Source organism: Hibiscus syriacus, unplaced genomic scaffold (genome assembly GCF_006381635.1).
Source record: "Hibiscus syriacus cultivar Baekdansim isolate YM2019G1 unplaced genomic scaffold, ASM638163v2 tig00111741_pilon, whole genome shotgun sequence".
NCBI lineage: Eukaryota > Viridiplantae > Streptophyta > Magnoliopsida > Malvales > Malvaceae > Hibiscus > Hibiscus syriacus.
In genome coordinates, this window is record NW_024063166.1 from 1,916,059 (window position 1) to 1,927,774 (window position 11,716).

Consider the following 11,716-nt stretch of genomic DNA (forward strand, 5'->3'; position numbering starts at 1 on the left):
ACGTTTTGATTCAATGAATTGTATTGTGTTTAGTTTAATTTGGTGAATCCATGGTTAAGAAATTCTTGAAAAATAAGTCAAAGATTTAAGTTTTTGGTTTCTAATAATGTCATTTATATAACTTTATTATGAGTTACTTCGAAAATCATGACGTGATTAGTTTTTGACCGTTATGGATTATAGAATATATATTTGGCATTGATATATTTGATTCAGTTTGATTAAAGATTTCATTCATTAGTATATACTTTGATCTTGACTTTTGGTTAAATATTGATTATTGTTTTGAATTCGGTTTGACTTTGGTAATTTATGAAGTTATGAATTAAATGCATGTTTATGGAATTATTCGGAAACAATCAAAGACTTGAGTTATGTTTTTTATAGCATCATTTATGTAACCTTATTTTAGGTTATTTAGGAGATTGTAGTGTAATAAAAAAATTCATTTTAACCTTTAATTATTATAGAAATATTAAATTTGAAATATTGATATTTATTTTGAGACGACTTATTTAAAGCATTAAGTCTTTAAAGTGATCTCTATTGTGGGAAATATTTTAGTTTTAAAATATGAAGGTTATGTACATCAACTTAAGATATGTTAGTATAGATCAGCCCAAAGGAAGATTAATAGTTGAAATAATTGCATGTACAACTTTGGTAATAAACATGTGATAATTATTCGGTTCAATGTGTGAGTAATATATCGAGCCAAAGGAAGATTTTTGCTTGATAAGTTCTTATTATCAATGTTTGATTACTGCATCAAATATTACTTAAACTGAATATTTTATATATAGATGAAATATTAATGGAGTATCTAATATCTTGAGATGAGATTTAAGATTATTCAAATTTAATATTAGTTTGGTTATCTTTTACTTAAAAGATAAAATTATAAGAAATTGATTTGTTGATAATATTTATATGGTTTTATTTATATTGTTAATATGTATATATTCATTTCGGTTTAAATTTTAGTTTTGATTGTTGGTTATTAGAAAATATATTGAGATAAATTAATTCACATTTTGATTAGGTATAATATTTTAGTAGATTAGTTGAAACAAAATGTCGCCAAAGTGACATTTTTTGTGTAGACTGATTTATTCGAAATATCAAGATGATTACGTGTTTCTTGTAATTCATGTGTTTATTAATTGACCTAAAGGAAAGTTAATATTTGGTCAAATTTCAAGCGACACCTGTGGTAATAATATGTGACATTTATAAGGTATTCTATGTGAGCATTACACTTGTCCAAACACTAGTCTATTGTTTGACATAGCTTATTGTCAATGTTTGATTACTAAAACAAGATTACCATTTATTGTTAATATTATCGCCCAAAGACTTGATATTGATGTAGTGTTTGGTATCTTGTGATGGGAATTAACTATTATTTTTGAATTTATTTGTTTACTTAAGAATATCAATGTGAACTTAAAGCTTATTTATGTTTTGTTCTATATTCTGCTAATTATTTATTTATTGCTATTACAATATCTACTAATATACATTTTATACACACGTTTAGAAAAATAAATCTAAAGGAATGGGAAAATGCTTTTACACAAGGTTTTGTCTGTATGAACATAGACTTTGCACTAAGAACAATTTCCATCTTTCATGGGGGATAACATCCTTAATTGGTATAACAAATTTTGAGAGGTAAAATTTGTTCAAATTTCATGAGTATAGTGGTCATGAAGTAACAACATTTTTTGAGCTTTAGAGGCACATAATTTGAAAAGATTATTTAGGCCAATGGTTTCCTTGACGAATTTGAGAAATGTTTTCCTAAAAACCATAAGGTTTACATGACATCACTTTTGAATTCTTTGATGTCTATAAAGTATAAGGGCCAAGGAAATGTGAGGGAGTAAATTATGGATATGTATCATATTGCTTCAAGACTTAAGGCAGTTAAGATCGACTTTTTCTAAAGAATTACTTCAGTATCGCTTTCTATAGATTTTAATCAACTGAAATGGATAAATAAACTCTAAATAAGCTCATTTTTTATTGTGTGCAAGATGAAGAAAATTTAAAGCATAATAAGCTTGAAATTATTCATTTGAAAAATGCATATAAAATAAGGGCAAAAAACAGAATATAGTTATTAAAAAGTCCAACTCAAGGAGACAACAATATGTTACAAAGGGTTGTTCTCTTTTTTAGATAAGTTAAGACATATGAGGAGGAATTATATTTTAAAACAGTACCTATGTTTATTACACAAGTATAAAACTTTGTGATTATATCTAGTTTACCTTTATCCATTAAATGTGGCACTGAAATTTTTGATTTCCTCGACTAATTTTTTTATGATATAAATTTATTGTGTCTATAGATATTGGTATCTTCTATATGACCTTAAATTGCATTATGAAACTTTGGTCACCAACCTCTTATTTATACTGCAGAAACAGATTATTTCAGTTGTCTCTCTATATTAATGTGTTAATGTGCAGACAGATATTTTATTGGAATTGCTCCATTTCTGGTTGAGTTCGAAATTACAATTGGATGAGAAATTCATGCATTAACAGTTCTTGTAATACCGATCTTTCTAGGCATAATGTAAAAAAAAAATGTTACTAATGTTAAATAATCATTTTAGTTCCTATTTTTTTAGAGTATTTTGATCCTCAATATTTTATTTTGGGGGAAAAAAGACTTCTTCATCTATAAAAATCGTTAATCAAAAAAGGTCAAACGCTCTTTGTATATGAATTTGTTACAATTTTCCAATTCACAAATTACTTAAACTTGGCATGCATTGATCTATTGAATTGCAGATGAGGCACATGTGGCCAATAACATCACTATCAATCAACGTATCAGACAACATTCTCTACTCAGCTTCCGTCAATAAAACCGTGAAAGTTTGGAGAATATCGGACCTCAAATGCATCGAGAACATCCTGACACATTCCGAACCCATCAACTCGATTGTCGTGGCCGACCACGGAATACTCTACACCGCCTCCGACGATGCCACCGTCAGGGTATGGCAACGCAACTTCTGCCGAGGAGAATGGCCTCATTCGCTCATGGTGACCTTACCGGCCAAATGCTCACCCGTCAAAACCGTAACACTAACCGCGGACGGCGGAGTCTTGTATGGAGGCTGCACCGACGGATACATACATTTCTGGTTGAAAGGTTGGTTATCAGGCCAACTACAATACGGAGGTGCACTCCAAGGTCACACACAAGCAGTCATGTGTCTAGCCAGTGTGTCCAACTATGTGATCAGTGGCTCGTCCGACTCGTCTAGCAGGGTCTGGACCAGGGAACATGATGGTCAACACGTATGTCTAGCCGTTTTGGTGGGGCATAGGGGACCCATCAGATGTGTGGCTGCATTTTTGAGACATTCGGGGGACGAGGTTGAAGATGGTTGCACCATCTGCAGTGGGAGCCTTGATGGAGTTTTGAAGATGTGGCGCGTTAATCGTACGAAGAGTGCCAGTGGAGGCTTTTTAAAAAATTATTATTTCGAGTTAGATGAGGGAGTTTAAGACATTTGGTTAGGTTATCAAGAATGTACAGTGTAATTTGTTCATCATTTGATTTCTGGAATTCTGTCTGTCGAGCTAATACCGGGACTCAAAAATTTTGTAGTGTAATTATAGTTGGATTTAAATAAATGTTAGATATAGATATAGCGATACAATTAATAATTTAATAGACTTTTTGTTCAGATCTTAATTTAAACTAATGAAAATCTAACAACATGAGTCCAAACGCAAACCTAACCAGTTATCCAGCTTACACTTGTACCAAAACAAAAATCTAAACTGAAATCAATCTAAATCGTACCATCTTAAAACCTAACTAATCTCAGGAAACTCTCTCTCTCAGAGACGGGTGCAGAATTTTATGTTAAAGGAGTGAACTAACGAAAATCTAACATCATGAGTCCAAACTAAAATCTAACCCGTTATCCAACTTGTACCAAAAAATCCAAACTCGAATCAAACTAAATTCGAACCATCCCGAACCCTAACCGACCTCAGCAAATTCTCTCTCTCTCTCTCATGTCTCTCTGATCAGTTCTTCTCAAGGATGGACCATAATTTTATGTTAGAGGAACAAATTTATAAAATTTTAAAAATGGACGACCTTATAAAATTTCAGGGGAAAAATAATTTCTCAATAAAAAATACATAGAAAAAAAAATCTAAAATATATGATAATTTTAAAATTTCAAGGATTGTTGCAGGCCGAATCCATCCAAACTCTAGAAATTACGTAAAAAATTTCCAGAAAATAATTGAGCTGTGTCAAACTCATCAAAATATCAAATATAATGACAAGTAACCTTGATTTAGTCTTAATTTATTAGTTTTAATAAAATTATGGCCTTTAGATTGATAAGTAAACTCGATTTAGTCCTAATTTAGTACTCTAATAAAAGTTGTCGATGTTTTTTAAAATTTCGTTCATGGCATGTTATTACAAGTTAAGTTATTTGTTTATATGTATTTATTTTATTCTTTTGTTATCAATATTTTGGTAAATATTATTATAAGATTGCTACCAACTCTTTCTTTACACCTATCTATTCTTTTTCCCCCCAAAAAAATCTCCAAATATTTTTTATAATTGAAGACACTCAAATTCGTCCTCTAATGTTATATTATATATATATTATCATATTATAATATATATATATATATATAATTTATTTATTTATTAGGGTACAAGTCCAATAAAAGACCAAACAATGGCCCAAATACAAGCAGTAACCCATTACACGCCCCAGGCCCAAACCGGTTCAAGACCCATTGAAGCTAGGATTTCTAGAACCCTAGCCAGCTTCTCTCCAGCGCCGTTCTCCCCTTCAACGAGAGTCCCACGCCTCACGACTCTCCCTCCGAGTTTCACGGTGCACGTCTCTCACCTCCAACAGCTCCGAAGCGTCCGGCGAACGAAACCCATTCATCACCAACAAACACAAACAGATTGCATTAGTGTTTTATTCGGTTGTAAATACCTAAAAATAGGATTTTTATTCCTATAAATATATGTAATCAGAACCCATGAAGTGGGCAGGAAATAACAAGAGAGATTTTTCACACGAAATAGATACAAAATCCTAGCAAAAATTCGCAGGAAATATTAGAGTGAAACAGAGGAATTCTCGCAAAGTTTTCGGAAGGAAAAGGTAAAAGTTTGTACCTTTATCTCTTTAGATGCTTGCATGCATGGTCTCTTCGTCATTTTGGTTCGAATAGAACCCAAAAGAAGCGTTTTTAGCCGATGAACAAGGGGCATTTTCAGGATCTACTTCCGTAGATCTAGCCCTCGAGGCTTGATTTTTTGGAAAACTATATGGATTTTTAAAACGAGGAGGGAAAGATCTTTTAGAAAATCAATTTTTTTTGAGTTGTGCCGCCAATGAACGGCGGCCGGCGCCGTTCAACGGCGTCGGCGAGGCTGCGTAGGGTGGCCGGAATCTGGGCACCAAGAGCACGGCAGCTTGTGTTCATCTTTTGGATGAACAAATGAGAGAATTTGAGTGAGGGAGGGGGGCTCTCGACGAGAGAAGAAGAGAGAAATGAAATGTTTCAGAAATTTTTAACTGATATACTGAACCCGATCCAGTCCATCGACTCGACCCGAAGAGCACGAGATCCGCACGTTTCTGCTTGTATAAAGGGTAAACCGCACCTTTTGACCCTAATGTTTCCATAGCTTCTATTTTAGTCCCCAAATCCGATTCTCAAATCCGATTTCCTTTTGATTTCGACCCTCAATTGAGATTTTCTTTCAATTTAGTCATTTTTCTGATTTTTAATTCTTTTTTATATATTTTATAGTATTATTAGTTTTTTATCTAGTATTTTATTTTTTACATATATGTGTCATTAGTACCTTATTATTTATTTTATTAATTTATTATTTATATCTATACGCATGTATATATTTTATTTATTCCTTAATTCACAAGTTATATTATATATATATATATATATGTTTTTATCTTCTTTCCCTCGTCTTATTTTACTTTTTTTTATTTATTGTTATTTAATTTATTTATTTTTGTCGTATTTTATTTATTTACATTTGTTCCTTTATTTACCTTATCCTCATTTGTCTGTATTCTTCATTTCAGTTTTGCTATCTCAATGTTAGTCATGTTGTTTGATTTTTGTTCTTATTTTATATGTTGGTAGTTATTATTTATTTATTCTTTATTTTAGTTTCTTTATTTTCAATTTATTTTCGTCACCTTTGTTTTTCTAACGCTTTTCCTTGATTCTATAAGAGTACACTTTCAAAAAACAGTTGAAGGTAAGTTTTGGATCGTTATTTTACATTTCAATTTAAATTTACAATTTTCTTAATTAAGGCAACTGGAAATTACGTAGTACCGAAAGGGTGGTTCAAGGGTGCTAATCCTTCCTTGACCGTAACCGACTCCCGAGCCCGACATATTTCTGGTAAGACGTAGATCTGGTAAGAAATAGGGTATCCGATCAACCCATTTATTTTTAAATAAATGATTGGTGGCGACTCTAACCCAATTTATCCAAGTCGAAGCCTAATTCCGGGGCTCAACCGAAAGACGGTTCCGACAGCTTGGCGACTCTGCTGGGGACACAGGTAAGTGAGTCAGGCTAAGGTAATTTCCAGTTGTCTTTTTAACGAAAAGGGTAAGTTTAAATTTTAAGGTAATATTTCGATCCTTATTACTTATTTTTGATTATATTTTTTCAAGTAAATAGTTGGACTGACCGTTTTCTAATGATTTCAGCTTTCCAAACATTTTTCATCTAAGGCTCTAAACCCGAGCTCCGAACCCGTTTTAAGTGGGGGGTGAAAGCGACGCCTTCGTGTGAATTTATTCACCGTATGGGCCTAGCAAGTAGCCTTCGGGATTCATATACCTTATGCGTTCGTGTGAATTTATTCTCCGTATAGGCATAAGGGAATGTGTCCTCTCGAGTTTAACTTAGTCCACACAAGCCTGTGATGGGTTTCGGACTAAGGGTCTGGTCGGCCCAAGGGGGCGCCAGCAAGGATAACTCGAGTACCGTTTTTAGAACCTAAACCGGGAGACTTTGAATAAATAGAGCCTACCCCAAAACCACATTCCAAAACCTAGGACATTTCTTTCCTAACCTTTTTTTTTGTCCTTATGTTTTTTCCTTTACCATTTATTTTTTTTTATTTTTTTTATTTCTATTTTATTAACCTTTTTGCCTTTGTGTTTGTTTTTAGCATTTGCATCATAATAAGAGGCCATTGATCCCTAAAGAGGTGTTTATTAAAACTCAAATAATCTGAATTCATGGACAAAGGTGTTGTAATACAAGAGATTGAAAACGCTGAGGCACGACTATGGTCCGAGAAGACTCAAAGTGAAAAGGGAGACAGTCTTCAAGGAAGCTATGTGTCAGAGTTGGTTCGCTACACCCCTATCAGCCTAAAACATAACAATGTACAAAGAGCTTCGAGATATCTGGGACAGTTGGAAGAATGATCGGAGACAGAAGTTCAGCCAACGGTACGGTGACATTGCACTCTTGCTTCATGTTAAGACTGATGAGCCCTTAATCAGAGCCATGGTTGAATTCTCGAACCCGGGATATAGTTGCTTCACTTTCAACCAAGAGGACATGGTGCCCACCATCGAAGAATACACTACACTGCTGCATTGTGAAAGCATCAAGCTTGAGCGAGCCTACATTAAACACATCAAAAGCCAGCCCTTCAAGAATGCACTGGCCAAAGTTGCAGGAGTAGATGAGAAATGGGTAATCGATCGGACTTAGCGTAGAGGCAGTGGAGAAGTAATTGAATGGATCCACATAAAGCAACTAATGAAAAACCACCCTGGTGAGTGGAAGACTATAGACCTTTTTGCACTGGGTCTGTACGGTTTGATCATCTTTCCGAAAGCTTTGGGGTGCATTGACGCTGCCATGGTGGAACTATTTGAGGAACTTTCTAAACGAGTTAACCCAGCACCAGCCATCTTGGCCGAGACCTTTCGATCTCTCAACCATTGCCGAAGAACTGGTGGAGGAAGATTCACCGGGTGCATTCAGCTCCTTCAGGTCTGGATTCACAGCCACTTCTGGAAGACTAACGGGGTTGCCTACCGCCGTTTCAGCACCACCTATTCACCTCTAGGTGAATTTATCACCTTAAAATGGCATGAAGGCGCCTCGAAGGAAAAATGGATGAAGGTCTTTACGCATCTTCAGGACCGGGATATTGTCTGGAGAGCCCCCTGGCTATTTCTCAGTGACGTTCTTTTCCGATGTGGTGACTCTGACACTGTGACCTTACTTGGACTTTGGGGAGCAGTCGGGTATGCTCCGCTATTAGCACCTAGACAGTATGGAGCACGTCAGTTTGTCCCAGCAACATGCAGGTTGGCTAGGTCAGAGTTTGAGTATCACGGCGACAGCTATAAGAAGATGATCAAAGAAGCAGCCGATTCATGGAGGAAAGTATTCCGGATGGATGTTGTAGCTGCCAGAAGCATGCGCACTCCGGATTATGTGGAGTGGCGAAGATTGAGAAAGAATGACAACATCCCTGTGCCAGACTATGATGACACCCGGACCATGGAAGAACATCTCAGGCATGTCCATTCTGAACTCGAGATAGCCAAGACCGAATTTGAAGCCATGAATAGTGAGCTGAAGCAAAGGATAAAGGAACTTGAAGCCGAGCGCTATCAGTGGAAACTAGATGCTGACTCTTAGAAAGATCGGGCAGATAAACTGGAAAGAGAACAGAAAAGAGTCTGTTTTGAGCTCGAAGACCTGAGAAAGGGGTATCAAGATAAAGTCAAAGATAACGCCAAATTGAAGGTAACCTCTGAATACTGGAAAGACGAATCTCATAGCCTGAAAAGGAAGTTTGAGGGGCCTGATGAAAAAGCTTGGAAGGAACAGATGAAGACTGCCCAAAGACGCTTGGCAAATAGTCAATATCAGAACCAGCGCTTGAGAGTTCGGGTAGCTGACTTAGAGAAACAGCATGAGAAAAATGGCAAGATGATAGCTGAGTTGGAAGTTGTTGTAGATGGGTTCAAGAGGCAAGCAAACGAGCTTCAGATAGTGCCTTTCGATGGAGGATTACAATGGCGTTTCCGTTGGGAGCAAGCACAGCGAAGGGTGAGGGCCCGAGATGCAACCATCCGAGATTTCCTGAATCAAGTGCAAAAAGCATCCCGTCATCTTCACGGCCTAGCAAGGGAAGCTGGAGTGGTTCGACAAGGCATTCAACCAGTAACAGATGACGGCAGAAGACTCGTCAACCTACTGGAAGCTGTTCGGGGTCTAGAGGATTTAGTCCGAATGTACCTTTAATTTGTTTGTATGTCTCTTAAAAGATAAAATATTTTTGTCTGAATAAGGGTTATTTATAATAATGAACACTTTTCTGGATCAATGCCTCCAATTGCATGCATCATGCATTGCATTTCTTGCGTTTTATATTTCATGTTTTTTTATTTTATATTTTCCATGTTTTTACATTCGTATTAACTAACAGAACATGTCTCAGACACCAAGCTTACCACCGCAAGCAATAGATACGCATCACCCTCACAACACTCGTGCAAAGAAAAAACAAATGGATGTCAGAAAGGAAAAACTCGAGGAGAACATGGCAAGACTTCAAAAGGAATTGGAGGACAAGATGGCTCAGAACAGTCAACGTACCATGGAGTCCATAAAGAAAAGCACGGAGTCCCTAGTCGACCAGATCGTGGCTAAGTTATCTGGTTTACAACAACAGACAAGTGCATCCGGAGAAGCTGCATCTGAGGGGATAACCATACCACCGACCCCACAAGTGGTTGCCTCATCCGGGACCTTACCCGGACTGCAAGGTGACTCGTCTGCCGCTAGAGGGAAAGCTGTATCAGCGACAAATTTACAGACTTCTGCGGCAAAGCCTGACAGTCATCTGGACGACTGCCCTATCCCGGATTTTGACGAAGAGGATAAGGCGAAGAAGATGGAAGAAAAGATCAGAATGTTAGAAGACCAAATGAAGATGGTCCAGGGAGACCATGATTATTATGGTGTTGATGCAATGGAACTAAGCTTGGTTCCCGATTTGGTGCTTCTACCAAAATTTAAGGTTCCTGAGTTTGAGAAGTTCGACGGGAACAGCTTCCCTTCGGCCCATAGCACTATGTTCTGTCGGAAGATGACAGGATACGGGGGAAATGACCAACTCCTGATCCATTTCTTTCAGGAGAGCCTGTCCGGTTCAGCTACTCGATGGTACAACCAGCTTAGCCGGACTCATATCAAGACATGGAAAGACTTAGCCAAGTCTTTCTTGGAGCAGTATAAGCATATCAACGATATGAGACCAGACCGGGTCATGTTACAAAGCCTAGAAAAGAAACACAATGAGAGTTTCCGACAGTATGCATAGAGATGGAGGGATTTATCTGTGCAAGTTCATCCACCCTTGGATGAAAAGGAAACAAGAAAGTTGTTTGTACAGACCTTGAAGGCACCTTACTTCGGGCACTTGGTAGCAATCACGTCGGGAAGTTTCTCAGATTTAGTCATGGCCGGTGAAATGATCGAGTTGGCCATTAAACAAGGAAAGATTGAGGGAGAAGACTCAAGTAAAAAACCTCCCGTGAAAAACAAAGAGCGAGAGATCAACAATGTAAACACCTACAACGTCAGCAAGGGGGTTACGATCTCAAGCTCAAATTCCACAGCAGCTGTGCCATCCGATACTTCTAGACAGAATCAGAGAGAAACAAGAAGGGAAAGGGAAAGGGAGCAGTTCGAACCCATTCCCATGACATATAAAGAATTATACCAACAGCTCTTCGACACTCATGCAGTGTCACCTTATCTTATGAATCCAATAAGTCCCCCTTACCCGAAATGGTATGACGAGAGCGCTCACTGCGAATACCATGGCAGTGTGCAGGGGCATTCGATTGAAAGTTGTCTCGCATTCAAGAGACTTGTGCAACGAATGCGAAACAAGAATTGGATCACTTTCAACTCCGGAGCACCAAACGTCGCCCAGAATCCCTTGCCCAATCATCAGGAGACAGGAATCAATGCCATTACTACTGAAGGGGGAAGGAGAATTAAATCAAGTGTTTCGGAAATTAAATCTCCTTTGGCTTGGGTATGGAGCCAAATGGTAAATGCAGGACTTCTTGCACCATATCCAGATACGACAGAAAATGAAGATGGTAACCATTGTTGTTACCACAACAAAGAAGGGCATAAAGTGCAAGATTGCCCAGAGTTCAGATTGTTAGTCCAGCTCATGATGGATCGGAAGGAGCTGGAGTTTTACGAAGAAATTCAAGAGTCCTTGGAAGCAGATGTTTGCGCCACTGGAGAATCATCAGACAGAAGATTTGGTAGGGGTAGTCCTTTGATAATTACCCCTAAGGCAAGCATGACAGTAACAACACCAGCCAAGGTGGTAATCTCAACACCTCGGCCTTTTCAATATAAGGACAATCGGCAAGTGCCATGGAAGTACGAATGTCAGGTGAGTACTTCCGGAAGATGTAATAGTAAAATGGGGCAAAGACCACTTGAGCCGTTCAAAGAAGATGTGCTAGTTGTCAATGAACCTATAAAGGAGGAAGAAGCTAAAGAGTTCCTCAAGATCTTGAAGCACAGCGAGTACAACATTGTAGAACAGCTCCACAACTTACCTACACGTACTTTAATGCTAGCAC

General features: G+C 37.3%; 1 protein-coding gene across 1 annotated transcript; it reads left to right on the top strand.

Annotated features, from left to right (window-relative positions):
• Positions 1-2,804: 2,804 nt before the first annotated feature.
• On the top strand, positions 2,805-3,530 carry LOC120168940 (protein JINGUBANG-like). The gene has a single exon (XM_039177191.1). The coding sequence runs from the start codon at positions 2,805-2,807 to the stop codon at positions 3,528-3,530; it is 726 nt and encodes a 241-aa protein (XP_039033122.1).
• The last annotated feature ends 8,186 nt before the right edge of the window (positions 3,531-11,716 follow it).